The sequence below is a fragment of the Xyrauchen texanus genome, chromosome 7 (genome assembly GCF_025860055.1).
Source record: "Xyrauchen texanus isolate HMW12.3.18 chromosome 7, RBS_HiC_50CHRs, whole genome shotgun sequence".
Classification (NCBI taxonomy): Eukaryota; Metazoa; Chordata; class Actinopteri; order Cypriniformes; family Catostomidae; genus Xyrauchen; species Xyrauchen texanus.
In genome coordinates this window covers 24,708,841-24,731,612 of record NC_068282.1, presented here as the reverse complement: position 1 = coordinate 24,731,612, position 22,772 = coordinate 24,708,841, and the positions used below count along the sequence as shown (strand labels likewise).

Sequence of the window (22,772 nt, the reverse complement as noted above, 5' to 3'; positions counted from 1 at the left end):
AAATGCACTTAGGAACATTCTTACAAACTTCTTATAATTTATTCTAAGAACTTTATTTATTTTTTCTTAAGAACATTTTTGTGAATCCTGACCTTGAATATCACATAGCAATTAGCAACACCTTACCAACCCAGAACAAAAATTTATAAATCTAATTTGAAAAGTCAATTACATTTTAAATGCACACAAACAGTTTATTCAGAAGAATTTTATATAATAAATTATCTGATCTATTGTATTTAATTTTTCATGCAAGAGAGAATGTTACTCAATATTTTATAATGTACAGTACCACATCACCTGCTACATGCTTATGCTAACTCAAAGAATATCAGAGCAACTGGGTCTAGTTTTTAACTCTGGACTCCCTGTTCAGTGGCTTAGCTCTGGAATGTGAACACTATTGGAGCTCTTCAGATGTTTGCTCTATTTTTGTCAAGGTCACGAATTTCCTATCACCTGCTATTACTAACTTTAATAAGAGACTTATGCCAGTGCAAATGCTATGAGATTTCCTCTCTCTATCTTTCTCTCTATCTCTCCATTTTCACCAGACTTTACGCTGATTTAAATTTGATCATTCAATTCTCACCTCGTTCTAAAAAATGTGCCTCTTTATATCTCTCATCTCACTCCTGACACTTGTGAACTCAATAGACTTGACAAGGGACACATTACAAAACTCTGTATTCTTAGAAATACAAGTCTCTGGAAATAGTTTTTATGATGGCACATTGACTTAAAAAAATTAACTTTTAAAAATGTGTTGAAGGACCTTTGTATTCATCAACTTTTAAAAACGTGTTTGGAGAGACCTCTGCATTCTGTTCCTCGTCTAGCTGTTTGAACTCATTAATTTGTTCAATGTAATCTTCTCCCTAAGAAACACATCTAGTCGGTGGGAATGACCCTGAAGCAGCCTAATTATACAGGGCTTCATTTAGACGGTGTGTAGTTTTGCACATCCATTTAATACAAATTTGAAATTCATCATCTTATGATTGTCTTAAAACTGTAGACTATATTAAGCCACAGCTTAAGTTAAATAAGAAAATAAGTGGGATCCAATGAGAGAGAATTTATTACAACATAAATGCATAGGAGTAATCAGTAAAAGCATTTTACAAAAGCAAAATTTTAATGATGAAATGGGCACAAAGTTTACAAATGCCACATTTGCATTTCTTTTATTAGTTTTACAGTGACTTCAAAGGATAATTTACCCAAATGTGAAAATTCTGTCATCATTTACTCTTTTGTTGCTTCAAATCCATTTGACTTTCTGGGCCCTATTTTAAGAGTGCAAGCGTTATGTGCAAGGCAGTGCCTTAAGTCATAAGCGCAAAGTCTGTGGGCGTGGCCATAAAGTTTTTGTATTTTCGTACAATCGTGCCTAGGTCTAGGCGCAACTGGGTTTGGCGAAATCGACTGCGCAACGTGCAAAAGGCGTGACCAAGTGCTATTTAATTCTGAGGTTCTTCTCTGGTTATTCAACATCTGCGTCCTATTTTATAGTCCTTTCCCTCAAGCACTAAATTTTAACAAACAGAGCACATTAATAAGAAGTTGGTAGTGTAAATGGACTGTATGCAATATATTAGAAGAATTAAACATTTCGTGACTTAAAAAATCACTCTGCGACAACTGGTGGAAACATACTAGTCAAAATTAGATCATAAATACAATTGTAAATATACAAGAATAATAATACATATAAACATAACAATAACAATAATAATAATAATCATTCAAAAAATAAACTATTAACTCATTAATCTCATAATTTTTAGTTTTTCAACAAACGGCTTCAACAGCGACTGAAGGTTAAAAAGTGGTATTGAAACTTCTCAGCTCAATGACCAAATTCTTAGGAAAATAGCACATTTTGCTATTGTCACTTATACTCCCACAGTTTGCGAGCCTACACCCATAGTATTGCAAACACTCCCACCCACACCCAGTCAAGATTTGCGCAGGCACAAAAATTGCACTTTGAATTTGCGCTCTCACGAAAATTGGATAAGATTTTGCACATGGTCGTATCGTGTTGTGTTTGCGCACTCACAAATATAGAGCCCACCATCTTCAATGTAACACAAAATTGTAGATTTTAGGTTGACTGTTAGTCTCAATCATCATTCACATTAATTGTAAAGAAAAAAAAAAACATTCAATGAAAGTGAATAGTGACTGAGGTTCACATTCTACCGAACATCTAATTTTCTGTTCTCCAGAAGAGAGATAGTCATACCAGTTTGGAACAACAAGAGTGTGAGTAATGATTTTTTTTTTGTTGAACTATCACTTTAAGATAACAGCATATGGCCAAATGTTTGTGGACACCCCCTTCTAATTAAATAGTTTAGTTAATCCATTAATTCCAGTGAAGACTAATCATAATGCTACTCCATACAGTGGTATTCTATGACATTGTGAGCTTCAAATTTTGAGGCTATTCCAGCATGACAATACCCCTGTGCACAAATAGAGGTCCTTAAAGAAATGGTTTACTCTGTCTGGTGTGGAAGAACTTGACTGGCCTGCACAAATCAAAGAACCCGAATACAATTGAACATCTTTGGAGTGCATTGGAAGGCTGTGGAGGTGGGGGTGTGGTTGAGTACTGGCTTGTAAATGAAGAGCGAGATCAGTAGATGAGAACAGTAAGGATCATCACCTGTCTCTGATTATCTCTAAAAGCTGCTTGTCATTGCAGAGAGAGTTGGAGAGGTATTTAAGAGCGAGCCAGATGGCAGAGAGGGACAAAGAGCTGCACATACACCCCAAGAGCGTGTTTATTAAAGTCCACTGAAAAGCGAGTTTTGAGTTGGAAAAATAAAATTGCCTTTTGAGTTGGATTTCACCGTTTCCCGCTTCCTCCTTTCCTCTCCTTGTGAACTTGTAACACCGGTGCCGAAACCCGGGTCTTAAGGAGGGAGAATGTCGCCATGGATGCCTCGCCACTGGAAGAAGTCTTCAAGAGCCTTGCTAGCATCCACCAGTCACATCATCAGGCCTTCCTCGAGCTGCACACAGAGCAGGAGTAGCGGTTATCAGGCTTATCCAGGCCCAAGCAGAGGACGGGCAGGTGCTATTGCTATTAACATGATTTGTAAGTTTGTGCACAAAGATGCTCATAATTGGGATAAGTAGTTTGAACCCCTGTTATTCACAGTCGAGTGGTCCTACAAGCCTCCGCGGGGTTCTCTATGTTTGAATTATTGTATGGCCGTTAGCCTCGTGGAGTTTATGACGTTGTGAGGGATAATTGGGAAGGACCTTCAAACAGCAAAATATAAACACATTGGGCCAGCTATCACAGGAGAATTTGTTCCAGGCTCAAGAGTGTCAGTCCCTGCTATATAACAGTGGAGCACGGCTACGTGAATTTACACAGGGAGATAAAGTCCCTTACATCAAGTTCTAAATTGCTTGCAAAGTGGCAAGAGCCATTTGTGGTCACATGGTGAGTCGGTGAAGTCGATTATGAGGTAATATGAACGGATAGGGGCGGAGCACAGCAAATGTATCACCTCAACGACTTAAAACTTTGGAGGGAGATGGTCCCCATGTATTTTGTGACTGTGGTTCTGGAGAGGCAAGAGCTCGGGCCGGAGGTGAACTTAAAAGCCAACGGAGGCACCCTGGTCGCTTTCAGAGACCACCTCTCACCGTCGTATGGCACAGACATGGCCTGGTTGCAAAGAGAATTCTCGGACGTGTTCTCACCTCTTCCCGGTTGTACGAAACTCATAGAGCACCATATCGAAACAACCCCAGGGGAAGTGGTATGCAGTCACCCCTACCAATTACCCGAGCACATAAACATAAATGATTTGTGAAGAATTAAAGGCCATGCTTGAAATGGGGTAATAGAAGAATCCCACAATGACTGGGCCAGCCCGGTGGTGCTGGTTCTGAAGAGTGATGGTTCGGTATGATTCTGTGTGGATTATAGGAAAGTCAATGCGGTGTCTAAATTTGACGCATATCCAATGCCTCGTAATGATGAACTACTCGAACAGTTGGATTAGGCTCACCCAACACTGGATTTAAAGAAGGGTTACTGGCAGAACCACTTAACACCAATATCCCGGGAGAAAACTGTATTCAGCACAAACTGGGCTACAATAATATGTGAGCAACATGTATGTACAGGTTTGTATTTTTGTGAAAATAACGTTTATGCATGGTTTTTGAAAAAACTAAAATTTTAAGTCACTGATATAAGGCCATATAACACATTTTTCCACAAGCCTTTTGAGAACTGGATCTTGTAGCCTAGAGTTTTTGCTACAAAATTATGTGAAAACCATCCCAATCACTCATTCATACAAAACAATATAGTACTTTAACTTTTGTAAGACACTTTTAGTGTTGAAAGCTCATATGCGAGGAGGCGTGAACTATCATGAATATGTATTGTAATTCACACATGAGAGACAAAGACCCCTCCCCCAGGCCTATCAATGAGGGATAGAGAATGAATGTGAGGAGACTTAATGATCCAAATCAAGTTTTAAGTTAAAAGAAGTAATCCGACTATATATTTTCTTTACATAAAGACTTTACTTAATTTTAGACCTACACTACCGTTAAAAGAAGTCTCTTCTTCTCACCAAAATTGGATTTATTTGATCCAAAATACAGAAACAACATTGAATCTGAACTCTTTTTACAATTTAAAAGAACAGTTTTCTATTTAAATATATTGTAAAATGTTCCTTCAGAAATTATTATAATATGCTGATTTTCTAATATGGGCATATTTAAAGTGCATTTTACTCATTTAACCCTAACACATATTTGCAAGCACAAGCAAATGATGATAATGAGGCTGTATCACATACATGACGGGCATGTCCGTAAAATATTTCTCTCTCACGCGACCCGGCCCCGCCCTCTGCCCTGCCACAGAGGCATTATAAACACTAGATCAAATATAATCTAAACATTCATATTATTTGTATATATACTTATTTATACATATTTATATTATACAGCATACAATTTAAAAACCTGCTTTAGCTGAAGCAGCATTTACATGTAACTAAAACTTGCTTATTAGGATATATTTCAAATGTCAATACTCTGAATCCTGTCTGGCAAGTCTGGAAACAGTCCCACTAGTAAAAAATGTACATGTTTCTATAAAATAGCATATCAGCTACAGAAAAATGAATGACTTACTCGTCTGAAATTGTATCCTCGGCTGGATCAACTGCCTCTTCAAAATACAAACGTTCATCGTAGTCCCGCTCTTCTTCTGAGGAAAATGTTAACTCTTCCTTAATATCCTGGAGTTTACTCGCCTGTGTAACGTTACAAACGCGCAGTAAAATGAATGAATTATTTACATCAAAACTCTGAACACTGTCGGGGGCGTTTACCATTTGCATTGATCGTCTCAGCACATTAGCGTATGAATGGCGCCCTCTGCTGGTGGATGTGATCACATTACAGATAATGAGATGGACCGGTAAAAACTGTACATTGCTTTGTTACAAACAGATTGCATGGCAGGAGAATATTTGTTTTACATTTGAATTATTTTATTTAAAAGTAGACATTTTAAGCTTTCTTTAGACATATGTTTCATGTTAGAGTGATAAGTATTCGCAGAGTTCCAGTTCATTTTAGTGACGTGTTTCTGAAATATGCTCGTGAACACAGAAACTGCTGCAAGCTCACCCTTTTTATTTTCTTTATTGTACAAATGCGCAAGATTTTGTTGTTATTGTGAGTGTACACAAATAAAAGTAGACCCTTTATATTCTCTAATGATGTCTTACACTTATCTGTATACCCAAAATTGAGTATTTTAAGTTGTTTTTGCTGTAATGACGAAAATATCCAGCAGGACGTGCCGGCGCGTCCGTCGACCCCAGAGGGTTAAAGTCCTCTGAAAATCGAGTTTTGAGTTGGATAAATAAAATTAAATTTTGAGATGGATTTCGCCGCTTCCTCGTTTCCCCTCCTTGTGAACTTGTTATATAGGCCAAATTGGAAAGCCAGGCCCCATGGCCTAATGTCAGTGCCTGATCCTCACTGATGCACTTGTGTCTTAATGGGAGCAAATCCCAGCAGTCATGTTACTACATACACGTGAAGAGTGTAAGCTGTTTGCAGAACAGGGGAAATTGATGCCTATATTTTTTGAAAGTAAATGTTCATCAAGCACATATAGTGTCCACAAACATTTGACCACATGATGTCCAAAATGACCTTTCTTAAAACATATATATTTATCCTTACCAAAACAAAGTTTTTCCCAAAGGTTTTGTCTTAATTTGTCTTTCAACAAAATTATTATATACTGCAATAACGCAGTGTGTTAGGGCTCAAAATGCTGTCCTTTCAGTCTCTGTCTCCTTCCACTTTAGGGTGGAGAGAAAAGAGCGGGCCAGGTTAAAGACGGTCAAATTCAACTCTAAATCTCGAGACAAAACGGTAAGTGTTTGCTGCTCAAATATTTACCAAGTCTGGTATGACACAAATATAATTGTAGTGCTTTAAAGCAGCATCAGCATAAATTATAAACAGGCCTATTGTGTAAAAATCTCTTTGGTTGGCTTGTATTTTTGAGTCATGCTGAAGACTTAACTACATTAATAATTTGAAAGAGATCAGAAAGCATTATGAATATGCCTTGTAGCCTATTTGGAACATTATTTTTGTTATTTTTAGATGAAGAGTGCTAACAAGATGCATTAAAAACATTTTGTTTGCACCTTTCTCTTGTGTGACAATTTAAAAGCCAAAACTGTTCTCACATAGAACAACTAACAGCTGGCAAGTGTAAACTCTAGTGAAGTTTATTTCCAATATAAAGTGATGAATCATTCTTTTCAAGCAAGGTGCCTGTTTGAAAGTTTCTATTTGGATAAACAATTAATATCTCTTTTTTACTTAATGTAGTGTGTTTCCAATCCGAAAATGTCAGTCTCCCATGAGAGCTTTCTTAAAAAAAACATGAAATTGCTTAAAGAGCTGTTTTCATTCTTGTATTAACGTATTTTCTTTTGAAACAGGAAGTTGGGGTGGGACATATTGAAGGGATTGTTCCTTTTTCAAATAGCCAATAGAGCGCAACATCGCTCGCCCAATTTTCAATAGTGTCAGTTCCGTAAGTATTTTTCCCATTTATTTTTCCCTTCATAAAAGAGTTCTTAACCATGAACCAATCTACCCAGCTCCGAGGTGAATGAAAACATTAAAAACTTTGATTTGAAGCAAAAAATAATTTTGAAAATCAGATTAAAATACAAAGGTACAACACAGTGTACTTACCAGCTTTCATGAGATCAATCACGTGAACCACTGCAAATTATATAATTGCATAAAAACTGATGGAAATATATAAAGCTATTGACTTTAGGTTGTTGATTATTTAGAAACAATATATTTAAAATTTACTGCAAAATAGTCTGATATATACTGATAAATAAGTAGTTTGAGGGTGAAGGAATACCGACTCTAATGTGTCACTCTGAGTGCATCATGATAGTGGGTGGTCGCTTCCGGCTTGCTTAGTCACAGTTCTCTGATTGGTGGATCTTTCACTGCTGTACCATGGGTAGTGTAGTTGTTTACCAGAAATTCAGCTGATAAACACAGTTCTTAAAAATTAAGTTGAAATAACGCTGACTGATGGCTTCAATAGAAGCATATACTATGGATTAACAACCTCGGAGCACACAGTAGGTCTATCTTTAAAGGTTTATAAGTTATTGTAAAAAATCAGTTCATCTATGGAAAAATGAATGGGATTTTTACTTCCGGAACCTGATTGTTGTGCTCTAAAACCATTTTATAATTGTTAGCTAATTGTTATTGCTAGTCTAAAGTAGGTGGTACAGTTTTAGGGGAAGGGACATTCTCATTCAAGAGAGCATTTGATTAGACAAAAATCTGTGTAGTGTAAAATAAGTCATATATTCCTGGAAAAGAAAGACTGTAAATTTGAAATGAGTTTATCTGCTAAAACGTATTTTTGTCTAGCACACTAGCATATAGATGGCCTCAAAGCCAATATGCATGAACTAAAAGCCACAAAAGTCCACAATTTATTACATGGGGTCTTTAACAGCATGTGATGGTGACTCTTTAGTCTTTGCAGCAAAGTTCTGTTTAGCAAACATCCCTTGAACTGGATCAACTAGTATTCCTTTATTGACTATCCTTGCATTTTCAGCTGAATCTACTAATGAAGCATGAGTGCATGAACTGTTGAGATAACAAAAGGATATATATACGCTTGTCATTGATGTCATACTGCTTTTCACCTGCATGATGGCTTATTCTTTATGTACATTGCTCAGTAGTATTACTGTCCTTTATGTTTTTTGTGCCTTTGTTTCTGTTCAAACCCGACTACTAGCTTTGATGAATGCCAATCAATGGAGCCAAAAGCTTCGAAATCACAAATTTTCTTCAACTCATTTCAGAGTCTGGTCTAATAGTTGCATCTCCTTAAAGGCATAGTTCAGAAAATGAAAATGTGGTCATTATTTACTGCAGTTACCCTTTACTTTCATTATATGTAAAAAGGGGTCAGGAAATTAGGGCCATATAGCACGGTTGTGAGTGTGATATTGCTTATATACAACAGTTCAATGAACAAGTAAATTTTTAAAAAGGAAAAACAGAGTACAGTCATAAAAAACGCATTTGTGCATGGAACTACATTCTTACGTGATGGATCAGAATCTGCCATTGCTGGTTCAAATGAAATGATGCGTCCAAGCCTCCGTTAGTAATTCAAAAATGTCACTTCAGAAATAGTATCACTGCTTGTGCTGTTTCTAACAAGTCATTGGAGTCACGTGTGTGTGTGTGTGTGTGTGTGTGTGTGTGTGTGTGTGTGTGTGTGTGTGTGTGTGTGTGTGTGTGTGTGTGTGTGTGAGAGAGAGAGAGAGAGAGAGAGACAGGGACGGAATGTGTGCGATCACCTGTTGCCACTCTCAAGCAGAGAGTCTGTCAGCTTTCTCAAGATCAGCTTTCTCAGTGGAAAAATAGCATCCAAGTGGGGGTATTTCTCCCTATTTCGCAGTAGCTGATGCGCAAGAGTCGACACTACAGAAACCGCAATGTCCTCCGACATTTTAAACAGCACCCATTGTGTAATTAATCAGTCCGTTGCGTCTCTCAGCTGTGATGAGCCGTAATGATGAAGTTGTTAGATTAAAGCCATTTAAAGCTATTTCCTAATTTTAGTAATGTAGTGTAGTAAGTGATCACGAAGAGCTGTTGAATGTAAACAGCTGATGCAGTTTCACTTCACATCACCTGGCTCATATTACACACAAAAAATTTATTTTGACACCACCTGCTGGCTAACATTTGTAATGTAAAAAAAAAAAAAAAGACAAACCATAGCTCTTAACAGACACTCTTACACTTTAGTTTAGAATGGCACAAACACAAGTGGAGTGATGCACACAATGAAGCATCAGAGTGCTGATGGTGTCAGACATCTCAGACGTCATGGAACGTCTCTCATCCAATCAGATTCGAGAACTCAAAGTGTAGAAACATCTCAAAGATGATCTAGAGAAATGGGATGCACCTGAGCTAAATATCAAGTGTCATAGCAAAGGGTCTGAATACTTATGTCAGTGTAATAATTCAGTGTTTTCTTTTTAATACATTTGCAAAGTTATCAAAAATCTGGTTTTTGTTTTGTCATTATGAGATATGGAGTGTAGATTGTAGTCCACAGGAGAAAGTCACAGGGGGTCGCAATAACATAAGGATGAGTAAATACTGAAAGAATTTTCATTTTGTGTGAACTATCCCTTTAATTTTGTCCAGAATGTGCTATAAACCCACTCTCTTGTACTTCTTGGCCTTGGTTGTGGAAACTACCTTTTTAAATTTATTTGATGTTCAATAATCCCTCATAATCTCTACTGTGTCTGTTGCCATCTCTAAACCAAGACACAATTATTTAGATGTTACGATGTGTTTTGGTCATTTCAGCCTCATTGTTATCATTGGAAGGTGATGGCCAGTGGCATGGTCATCTGTTAAGTTGGGCATTTGTCCATACTTGAACTAGACAACAAACACCATTCCATCTGTTCTTCCTTTTTGTTGTTCCCCCTTCCAACCCTCCCTGTCCTTCTCAGCAGTCATTCAATGACAAGCGTAAAAAGAACCTCTTTTCACGAAAATTCCCTTTCTACAAGAACAAGGACCCAAGCGAGCTGGAAACAAGCGATTTGGACCGTAAGTACACAGTAAAGCACTGGGCAATGCAGGACAGGGTAGCGCTTCACACAGGTGCCCCAGCACACCGGAGGACAAAACTCCTGCTCATGCATCAACCCTAATCACATTTCATGAAACCAAATTTAAACAATTTAAGCAATTCTGAAAAGAACATCTTAGACCAGCAAAAATGTACATGCTGTTCCTGGCTGGTTTATGCTGATTTGGTGCCAGTCTAGCTTGTTGAATTTCAAGACCATGCAGTTAAGCAGCAAAAATGCTGGACATCCAGCAAAGTCTTTTAGAAGTTGAGCTATGAAGTCATGTTCTGCAAAAAAATTATCATATATATCTAGTGTTATTTTGCTTCTTGTGTATTTTGTTTTAAGAATATTTCAATATTTTTACTGGAAAAAGCAAGACAAAAATAGTAACTTAGAAAAAAATGTTGCACACCAGCATCCAAAACACAACATACTTTGCAATTCAGACTTTTTGACAGATGCTGAATTGTGTCATATAATGTTTTGGCAATATCTAGTGTGGTCATTGAAAAGACACCATGTCTTTGAAGATGCAGAATCTTTTGGATCTGGGTTTGCTGCGGGGCAGGGGTAATGTTCATCGGTAAGACTAGATATGTTGTTCCGGTAATCATTGATATTTTTGTGGTTTTCTCCTATTCCTTGCTCTCTGCTGACTGCTCCACAGGACCTGAGTGATGACAAAGGCTTGAGTAAGTCTTCAAAGGCTACAGCGGACCTACCCGGCCCGACCCAAAGTCCTGTCATCCCCCATAAAACTGTTTTTACAACCCCTTGCATGTTTCCAATGATGCTCAGTTAGAATCTTCATTTATTTCTGTGTTGTGTCTGAAACCTGCATTAGATGACTATACAGTAAAACAAAAAGGGAGCAGATTAGCACGGTATTAAATTTTTTTGTTCATTATCCCTAAACACAGTTTAAGAAGGTGCAAGCCCATGGTTTATAATCTGCTCATCTTAGCGACATCTCATATAAATTCAAATGGAAATGCTAAGAAAAGCATAGTTTCCACCTCAGACGGCACGCCAACAGAACGCCCACAGTCCGTGCACTAACCGTCTGATGCATATTGCACTCAAAACTGGAAAACTCAAACTCAAGTTAATCATGTTCACAATATTATGGGTTAATATAACAAGCAGTTTTGTGGTTTATCACTGGATTTCCAAATTTGCCAGGTAAACCCACACCTCTTGCAGTCAAAGGTTTGGCTACACTAGATTAAGGCAATCATCACTATTATGCTTAACTCGTCCCGCACTGTTTGTGCCATGGACAAAATGCTGTGAATAATACATGAAATTGTGTTGCTTGATTAAGAGAGCCATTAAATTTGTAAGCAGTCAAAATTATGCCTGCTGCACAATAAAACAGGCAAAAAATCACATTGACTTACAGTGAAGGGGGGACTTGAGCCATATCTAGGGACAAGGATATCACAGAGAATTGACAGGTGGTTCTTTTAAGACCAGTAACCAACCACAGAGCAATACCCTACCAAACACCCAGGACACGTAACAATGCATTAAAAAACACTCGGAACTTCTTTACAACTGTATAGCAATGCCTTAGAAGCTATCCACAACAACTAGCATTGCGGCAGCAGGTTTTGCACCGTCAAGCACTTTTTGTGCTGTCTCCCACCACAAATATAAATGACAACATATATAATAGTCAGCATACATTGAATGTGAGAGAAAGTTATTTAGAAACTTCCATGACTCTGCTCTGAATGTTTAGTATTTTGTGTCCTTTCTCGGGCTGCTGAAATAAAACACTTTTAGGTGGTGGAGTGGAGTCCCTTTGTCCATGATTGTTCAAAGCACCATGACAGTGTTAAGACCAAACTTGAGGAATTTTGGTTAGTAGACAATTTTAAAAATGTCATACTGCCAATACCTCCAACATCTCTTTTTTTATATTAGACAACTTAAAATTTAAATTTTCTTTTCATTTTCTCCCCCTTATGCCATCCCATATTTCGGACTTTCTTCTGCAGAACACAAAGATTTTTAGAAGAATATCTCAGCTCTGTAGGTCCATACAATGCAAGTGAATGGTTACCAAAACTTTGAAGCTTTAAAAAAAACGTATCCTTTTAATTGAGATTTTAATTTAATTTAATTTTATTTTATTTAATTTTATCAAAGCATCGTGTCCTGCACAGGTTCTTAACACTGCCATCTGCTGGTGACTGCTTTTTGTTGCATCTGTCGTATTGCTGTATTGTACATCAGTCAGGGAGGTAGATGACATATCTAATCTGTTACAACTGAAAATGAGGCTGTGAGGGATAGAAGAGATGCATTCTGTTTTATGTACTTGTGTATATCTTGGTGTATATTGTTCAGCTGAATTTTCAACATTTAAAATGTGTCTGTCCGAATTCCCTGATGACAAAAAAAAAAAAAACTTGAACAGACTACTTCTGTCGCTCAGCCTTGTTTTCAGTCTACCCTGACTAAGTTCTGTAAGCTTGTGTTTTTGTCGGTGGTGTTTATTTTCCCCTTTTATTGATTTCAGAGCATGTCACTTCTATTGCCAGCGATAGTGAAAGTAGTTACTGTAAGTGTGTGTTCCTTTTTTTCATCATCCCGTTCTGTTTTTGTTTCATGCATCACTTTAAAGGGATAGTTCACCCGAACATTTACTCACCCTGATGCAATCCCAGATGTTTATGACTTTCTTTCTTCTAAACACAAATAAAGATTTTTTTTAGAAATATATGTCCTTGCAATGCAAGGAAATAGTTGCTAGAACTTTGAAGCTCCAAAAGCACATAAAGGCAGCATAAAAGTAATCCATATGACTCCAGTGGTTAAATCCATATCTTCAGAAGCTATATGAAAGATGTAAGTGAGAAACAGATCAATATTTAAAGGAATGTTCTGGGTTCAATGCAAGTTAAGCTCAATCGACAGATTTTGTGGCATAATATTGATTGCTACAAAAATGTATTTAGACTCTTCCCTCCTTTTCTTTAAGAGAAGCTAAAATCGAGGTTCCAGTGTGGCACTAACAATGGAAGAGGATGGGGAGTATTTTTTTTACATTAAAATACTCACATTTTATATAAAACTTTAGACACAAGACATAAACAATATGTGTGTAAACATATTGTGTAATAAGTGTAATAAAATCACTAACAAACCTTTTTTTATGAAAAGTTATAGCCAATGTTACAACTTTGTTTCCATGACCCTAAAACGACTGTAAAAATATAAATGTAATCAACTTTACAGCTAAAAAATACACAAGTTTTAACAGAAGAATGAATAAAAGTGCTTTTATAAAATTATAGGCTGCATATTTCTCTGTTTAAACCCTCCAGAAATTGGCCCCATTCACTTCCTTTGTAAGTGCCTCAACGTAACCTCAATTTTTGCTTTTTTAATGAAAAGGAGGGACAAGTCGAAATACATTTTTGTGGTATTAAACATTATCCAACAAATACTGTTGATTGAGATGAACTTGTATTAAACCCGGAACATTCCTTTAAGTCATTTTTAACTGTCAATCTCTACTTTCACTTTCACATTCACGGTCTTCGTTGTTTTTAGCAATTCGTATTCTTTGTGCATACCTTCACCTACTTGGCAGGGAGGAGAATTGTAGTAAAAAAAGGACTTACATATTGATCTGTTTCTCACATTTTTGGGTGAACTATCCCCAGTGTTGGGGAGTAATGGAATACATGTAACGGAAATACGTATTTAAAATACAAAATAAGTATTAGTAACTGTATTCCACTACAGTTACAATTTCAATAATTTGTAATTAGAATACAGTTACATTCCAGAAGTATTTCGATTTCTGAAGATATTGCTTTTTATTGTCATTTATTTAATTTAATATTTAGTCCTTTCAGATGGAAAACATTTATACATATAAATGATGCAATCCAAAGTGCATTTGAACAGCAGTGAAACACTTTCTTATGTTGATGTGTTACATTCATATGAGCAAACAGTAGTAAGTTTGAAGTAAGTTTGGAGCAGAAGAAATAGAAATAAACCTTGTGTAAATTGTCAGCTTTACCCTAAGATAAAATTATATTTCTAGCCATTTTACATGCACGTTATCAGACATAATAATTGATGGAAAAAAAATCTTGTTTCCCTGTAAAAATATGTAGTGCAATACATTTCAAAAGTAACCCTCCCAACCCTGACTATCCTTTTAAACTTCATGAGTTTGAATGTTTAATCCTCTCTGTGTTTCCTCAATAAAGCCTTGTATTTTGTGTGATATGTACACACGTTCACTATTTAAGTCCTATATCAGAGTCAGGATTTTAAAGATAAAAGTTTTTAAATCCATATTTAAAAACAAAAAATGTGTTAACATTAAAGGAGGAAGCAAACCATAAAAAGAAAAAGAAAAACACACTGATCTTCTTTTGCATCCATGTAAAATGGCACTGGAGAGAGCACCAGATGGTAACAGCTTCTTAAACCGTTCCCTTTTTATATCTATGCTTCATTGTTGAGTGCATGGTTTGCCTTGCATGGGAGTTTCACATGATAAAACAGGTGCTGTCTGTGTTATCTGTGCACCTTGCTTAGTGATCAGGCCTTGGACACAACACTTTATGGCCTGGAATAGTACCTTCAAATAACATTATACATTAGAACAACCTTGTGTCTTTCAGCAGTTTAATACATTAAATCATGGCCTGTTATCCACATTAAGTGGTTTAAAAACCTCTTGAACTTTTATCTAATCTGTATGCCTCCCAAACTATTTCATCTGAACACTAGTGAGTGAATATAAAATTACAGACTGTTTTCAACAATAGCATACGCATTCAATGCAAAATGGAAAAAGGTTTTTAAATATAAAAGCAAAACATCCAATTAAATTATAGATTAATTTTCTTTTCACAAGGCCATATTGCTAGTGAATTGTAATAAAAGTTCAATATCCAGAAGTGCACATTTAAAAGTATATTCTGGGTTCAAAACAAGTTAAGCTCAATCGACAGCATTTGTGGCATAATGTTGATTAACACAAAAAATTATTTAGACTTGTCCCTCCTTTTCAAAAAAAATAAAAAAATAAATCTAAGTTGTAGTTAGGCACTTACAATGGACAATTACAGTGGAAAGGGGGACAATGTTTGGAGGGTTTGAAGGCAGATATGTGAAGCTTATAATTTTATAAAAGCACTTACTTTAGTTCTCTGTCAAAACTCATGAATTATTTGAGCTGTTTAAGTTGTTTAAATCATCATATTTGTATTTCTTTTTTTGGTCATATTTGGGTTTAAGGCATCATGGCAACTAAGTTTAAATTTAGAAAACATTTTACACAGAAAGGTTTAGTAAGTGATTTTATCTCACAAAAACCATGTTAACATGCATATCGTTTACGATTTGTGGCCATACTTTTAAAACAGTGAGTATTTTAACATTTACAGATTGGCCCTATTCACTTCCATTAGTAAGTGTCCCACTGCAACCCAATTTTTTATTTTTTTTTTAACAAAAAGCAGGGACAAGTCAAAATACATTTTTGTGGTAATAAATATTATGCCCCAAATGCTGTCGATTTAGCTTAACTTGTATTGAACCTGGAATATTCCTTTTAAGTTGACTTTAAACAATTTGTAAAACTAATGTATTGGGAGGTTTTTGGGACTAACTTTAGCAGATGCTTTACATGCTAGTTAAACTAACCTCTCCTAACTGTCTTCAACTATATAGTACATAAGGATCTTTTTACTAATTTCATTGTTTCTGTTTGTACTAGGTGGGCAGGAAGAATTTGTTCTGTCTTATGAGAACGTCACGCAACAGGAAGGTGTGTATCTCTGCCTACTTTGTGGTACATTGGTATTACTCTGATTGGGTGTGTTTAAATGATTATGCATAATTGACTGAATGTAAAACTCATTGTAAGTTTATTATTACGGTTTACAGTGAGTTACAGTCGTCCAGTGATTATTCTTGGACCCATGAAAGACCGGATCAATGATGATCTGATCTCAGAATTTCCCGACAAGTTTGGATCATGCGTTCCCCGTGAGTACTTCATTCGCAGTTTCTGTTCACTGTTACATAATACAGTAATTATGAAGCACCGTTTCAAATATTGTCCTCTTTATTCACATAGTCTGAATTTATTACTGTTCTTTTATCAGACACGACTAGACCAAAGCGAGACTATGAGGTCGATGGCAGAGACTACCATTTCGTTATATCACGGGAGCAAATGGAAAAAGACATTCAAGAACACAAGTTCATTGAGGCCGGCCAGTATAACAACCACCTTTATGGGACAAGTGTGCAGTCAGTTCGAGAGGTTGCAGAGAAGGTAAACAATCTCAACATTGTTAGGGAGTAATAAAAGAGTTTATGGCAGTAATAAATAAAGTCATTTTCTTTGTGTAAATTGTGTCTATTTTTTTATATCTTTTCTCTCCTTATAGGGCAAACACTGCATTCTGGATGTCTCGGGCAATGCTATCAAACGACTCCAGTTAGCACAGCTCTACCCCATTGCTGTGTTTGTGAAACCAAAATCAGTGGAGAATATTTTGTATGTAATATTTTTGGTATATGATTAGATATGTATGTACTATTGCAGCGGTTAACAATTTTTAAATATTTTTTATTAATTAATAAATGATTTACCTATTATTTACAAAAGAATTCTATTAAATTCACGTTTTCAAACCTGTTCTCTTATCAAATATGTCTGTTATTTCTTGTACTTATTACAATTTAATGAACCTTTTTACACATGAAATTAATATTTTTGTAATTGTTATACAGTACCTTATTTAATTCAACGTTGGCATTTCTGTCAGAATTGTATGAACAACCTGCAGTTCCCAGTTGAACCTCCATATGGAAAACCCTGTACTATTGTATCAGAGACTCTTCAGACACAACAGAGGCTAAAGCATGATTATTCTTGACTGATTAGCTTTAAAGTGAAGGCACTAGTAATATGTCCCCTGTATCCTTTTCAGAGAGATGAACAAGAGGTTGTTGGAGGAGCAAGGGAGAAAGACATATGAGAGAGCCATGAAACTGGAACAGGAGTTCCTTGGTCACTTCACGGGTGAGAACACTTGAGTAAACTCATCCACATCCCAATCATTCGTGGCACTTCTACTTAGAACTATTATGATATAAAGACAACCATTATACCTTTTTAATAGTTGTATAAGTTGATCATCGGGCAGAAACTATAAAATGGTGCATTTAATAAATAATGAGCGAATAAGCTGTTCACACAGGAAGCATGGTTGTGTTCAAAAACAGCTGGACTAGAATAAAATTCAGTGGTTTTGAGATGCATTTTTCAAACCGACACAGTGTCTCAAAAACATCATGGACACAACAGCCAAAGATTTTTGTCTGACGCATATGTAAATAGACCGACAATAAACAAATTAGTGCAGATATAATTTGAGAACATGTCTGTGTGAACAGCCCCTCATAATGTCTTTCTTTTGAGTCATCCTGTAATTTACGTGTATGTAAAAATTTACATTTCTCAAAATAACTGCTTAATGAAGCGTATTGATGAAAATTGTGTTAAAAAGCTATCATTATTTGCAAAATACCACCAACATTTGAAATGATCCCTTCAGAAGGTTTTAGGGTTGAGGTTTTTAGAGGAGTCCTGTCATGCATTTTTTATTTTACTTTTTTCCTTGATGTTCACTTATAATGTTAGTAAAGGTTTTTGTGGAACAAAATATAGTGGTCATATTTTATAGTCATAATATAGTAGTAAATTACCTTTTTCAACCCTGTCTCTGGCCCTTTCTCTGAAACACTCGGTTTTCTGTGCTGTCCCCTATAAGACATCAATATACATGGCCACTGTGGGACTGTTTTTTACAAGAATAAAAGAATGAAAACATGCAAGTAATTTGTAAAATCCCCTCAAAGCACTCAGTTCAGGCAATCGTTAATTATTAATGTGTCCCAATTTAGGGGCCTGTGTAGCTCAGCAAGTAAAGATGCTGACAACCACACATGGACCTCATGGTCACCATAATGTGGTTCTCGCTCTTGGTGGGGCGCTTGGTGAGTTGTGCGTATATGCCACAGAGATAGCGTGACGCGCCTCCACACACCCTAGGTCTTCATGGTAACGCGTTGATAAGATGCATGGATAGTCAATAGTCTCAGATGCGGATTTAGAGCGCACTGGGAATTAGGAATTCCAGATTGGGGATAAAAGGGGAGAAACCCGAATAAAAAAATATGTCCCAATTTATGTGAAGCACGCAATCAAACTATAGTTGTTCTGACTGATAACAATTGAAAACTGAACAAAATCGGCATTCTGTTTCTTCTGAATTCTTATATTATAATTCATACAAGATATGGTGATACAATTATGCTATATAAAGCAGAGAACAGTGAAAATAGTCCAGACTAACACAAGCTGCGAGCTGAAAAATGGACTGTGGACCCGGGTGTTCACTTCCATTGAAATGGGGAATGCGGGATGTTTGCCGGGTGGGAAGTCGCACCATACATCATTTCATCGGTTGATCACGGGAAGTGATTGCACATGACTGTTTTGCTGCTTATTTACGGGATAATGCACATACCAATTAATTTTACCCAAAATACAGGACATCTTGGCTAATACGAGACCGATGAGATGGCAGCCACTAGCACAACACTACAACATATGCATTCTAATAAAATAATTAAGTGATTTAATCTCACATCGATTTCATGAGCAATTATGTATTTTCTTGGTAAGTAGCTGTGTAATAAACATGATCCACTCCACATTGATGTCCTGATCATGGTATATTTTGCGATACAAATGTCTGACTATAAAATTCCTTACATATTAAAGAAACACATACAGAAACAGTAGTATTACATTTGATACTTACTGACATTACTGTCTGTCCAGTATAGTTGGCACTTCTCCATCTTTCAGTATAAGTTTCTTTGCCAACTCTGAATCATAATTTTTCTCAAAAGATTCTTTAAAGAAATGTGCCAAACAAAATGTATAATTCCACAATGATATGATCAGGAACTTTGTTCAAATAAACTTCAGCCACTCTTTCCTAATGTTGTCATCCTTTGGAAGGCTATGCAGTGATGCTGAATTTCCACAGCCAGGAATGGCACAACATTTTCTAATCTTCCCTGACATTGCATCTCTTTATTAGTTAAATAGCAAATACTGCAATGGTCTTATGTGTGTATAGCAATGGCTGTACATGTCCAGCTCTCATCATTCACTCTGACTATGCACCAGTTGGCGGATCAAAGAGGTGATAATGTAAAAGAAGGCATTGATCTCTTCCTGTGGAGGTGGTCATGCATTAATTAAGTGATATAGGGAAGTCAGGGAAGTAGAGAACGAGCTGTTATAGCAGCTTGGTGTCAAAAAATGCTCTTTTTAGACTAGCGAAGTTTTGAGTTCTGAAATTTACTGTGTTTTTATTGTACAATAAATAAAGTATTCTGCATGACATGACCCCTTTAATTAACTGAGACAAAAAAGACACTAATATAAAGTAATTTCTTTTGTACTTTTATGTTTCCAAAAGAGTATTTATGTTCTACTTACATGTTTAGATTCCCTCTATCCTCCCTCAGCAAAGGCTTTTCCATTGTGTTATATGGGCACACATTCATGTACAATTCAAAACCAATATCAGAATTCAGGATTACACACACACACACAAATCAATTTAGTTAAATCAATGAATAGTCCATTTTTTTCAATTTGTTAACATCTGTTAAATACATTAGTTAACATTAACAAACAATGAACAGTACTTTTACAGCATGTTCATTTTAACATATTTTAATAAAAAAAATCTCTATGTGAATATTATGAACAATGAGCAATTGTATTTTTATAAACTAATATTAGCCAAGATAAATAAATGCTGTAAAAATATATTGATGATTGTTAGTTCATGATACCTAATGCATTAAATAATGTTAACAAATGGAACCTTATAGTAAAGTGTTACCTTCATTCAATAAAAAAAAAAAAAAAAAGTAAAAGCCAAGATTATCTAAACGCACGAATCTTCTTTTGTAACCGACATATCTTTTAAAACAGACGGAAACTCAGTGCAAATATCCTTTAGCTTCAGTAAAGTTTTCCTATGTGTTTGTCAAAAAAACAAACATTTTATGAATATAACACATTGTTGATATGTTGATTATACAGTTATTTATATAGAGTGTTTACAATAAAAGTTATTTATTCATATTTTCATGCTCTAAGACATTTACAAACAACAAAGTATTCAAAATGTTTATGATACAGTGATTTAAAGTTACTTTTATTAAGTATATTTCCTTGTGATTTATAGGATTTGTTCAAAGTAAGTCTTCTTGCTTTACATAAGTGATTATTATCAGATTTATAATGACCTATTACAGTAATAATTTGTGGATCAGAACATTGAGTGAGGAGGTACAGAATCGAATTGCTCATGGACACTCATCTTATAAAATAACTTTCCCTCTCTTTCCTTCAGCCATTGTTGAAGGGGACACATTGGAAGAGATCTACAACCAGGTCAAACAAGTCATCGAGGAGCAGTCAGGGCCGTATATTTGGGTACCAGCCAAAGAGAAATTGTGAGAAGGCTCAAGACAAATAAACCTTACACTACTTTAAAAACTTTTTGTATTCTTTTTTTTCTTTCTGTCTTCTTTTTTATACCAACCTGGCCTGCTGCTTGCATTGGCTCTCTGACCCCCAGGCATAAGAAATACATGTTTTCTTTGGACGGGATTGGGGGTCACGGTGGTCTTATGGCCGCCTCACTCTCTTTGAGACTGCTGTCTAGAACTCGCATTCCAGTCTTTGCATTTCAACCTCCAATGGGAGGAGATATGCCTGACCAGCGACTTACTGGACAGATTTTACGGTACAGATTCCTTAATGTTTAAGGGAGGTGACTTTCTTGATGGAAAAGTTAATGCATTAAATACATTTTGGTTGCTGTCGGTTTGTTTGTCTCCACCCAAGCCCCCCCAACAGAAGTCAGCACTTCATGTGTCTGTACACTTGGAAAAGACATGAAGCAACACTTTGTATGTTTTAGCATTATGAGCATGTTTTTGGCAATTATTTTTCAGTTAAAATATGATCTCAAGTTTTTGTCACAGATTTGAGCTACGTGAACTACAGCCACCATATTACTTTTGCTTTCTCTTTTATCTTGTAAGATCAAGCAGCCTATTCATTTACACAGCTGATCTGTTTAACCACAGGTACACAAAGAGGACAAAAACAATTGGCACAAAGTTTATTCTTTTTCTATATTACATGCCTGATTGTCTTAAAGACCTGTGTACATTTTAATCAAGGTGCATACGAGAGTAGCTTTTAGTTGAGGTGGCAAAAGGAACGGCTTACAATTATCGCTAACAATTAGGTTTAAAATCCAGGTGATGACATATTCTTACTTCAAGAACCAATGCAAATAAGAGAGTATAAAATGTATATTCTTCAACCCTCAGTAAACTGCCTATTTTGTTATAATAAAGGTCTATATTGAGCTTTAATTAAACTACACCTATGGGAACTATTTTCTTTATAATTTCAAACATACAAGCATGTGAAAATGTGTGTATGTATATAAAAATAAATATAAATAGATATATATTTTCCTTTAATTTACCACCATCTATTTTATTGTTTATGGTTTGTTGTTTTGCAAAGCACACCGAAACACAGGACTTCTGGTCTGAATGATTGCGTTCGATTGCATCAGGTAAAACAATGTGAAATCTTAAATTGGCAGTTTGTATTATGTAGCCCTCTCTCCTAACGTAGTTATATTTACTTTCCAATGTGACATGCATGATTTCTAAAGGCAATAGTCTTTAACACGTTAAATATGAGTATAATACTGAGAAGGCTTATTTTTTGGTTCTCAAATGGGATTGTGAAAATGAAAGTTAGCATGTAATGTAAATGTTAGAGGCTCATAGACTTTTGCATCCATGTATGTGAACTTGTTGATTGCCCATAGCTGAAGAGAGATTTGCTTTGCCACTCACTAACACAAGCCTTTAACTCTCCACCAGGGGGCGCACTGACAGCATTCCCATATTCATTTTAAAGTTATCGGAGATGATTGTTTTCTAAAAGATTGCTTCTCTAACATGTCACTGTTGCTTTCTAACTAATTTTTTGACTGGATTATATGAATAATCTGCCAATTTGATTCATTCCATTTGTCAAAGAGGAGAACAGCTAATTAAAATACTTTTTCTCATACACAGTGTTTATGAATGTATTATTTTTTGTTTTGTAGAGTTATGAAGCCAAGGCAATTAATTTATTTTAATATTTTGTCTGCAATAAAGATTTTTATTGACTCAAAGGCAAGAAGTTTTATCAGGAACAGACAAATCAAAACACGTACCGTATAGATTACTATATATTTATTCTCTTATTTCCTCTAATGCAATACAGTAGAACAGTTGGAGAGCAGTCAGGCAACTGTGAACACTGCCAGTTAACAGACAGTAGATTGTGCTATA

General features: G+C 35.9%; 1 protein-coding gene across 19 annotated transcripts in view; it reads left to right on the top strand.

Moving 5' to 3' along the window:
* The window catches only part of LOC127646859 (disks large homolog 1-like), a 258,238-nt gene extending 235,686 nt beyond the window's left edge, over positions 1-22,552 (top strand). For 17 of the 19 annotated variants that reach the window (XM_052130773.1, XM_052130775.1, XM_052130774.1 and 14 more), the window contains 9 exons: positions 6,384-6,450; positions 10,131-10,230; positions 12,784-12,825; positions 16,012-16,062; positions 16,182-16,283; positions 16,403-16,575; positions 16,691-16,800; positions 17,237-17,328; positions 20,753-22,552. In XM_052130773.1, the coding sequence (XP_051986733.1) occupies positions 6,384-6,450; positions 10,131-10,230; positions 12,784-12,825; positions 16,012-16,062; positions 16,182-16,283; positions 16,403-16,575; positions 16,691-16,800; positions 17,237-17,328; positions 20,753-20,859 (844 nt within the window). In that variant the 3' untranslated portion in view covers positions 20,860-22,552. The remainder of the gene's footprint in view (positions 1-6,383; positions 6,451-10,130; positions 10,231-12,783; positions 12,826-16,011; positions 16,063-16,181; positions 16,284-16,402; positions 16,576-16,690; positions 16,801-17,236; positions 17,329-20,752) is intronic. The other 2 variants (XM_052130789.1, XM_052130777.1) reach the window with 1 other exon arrangement.
* Positions 22,553-22,772: the final 220 nt, after the last annotated feature.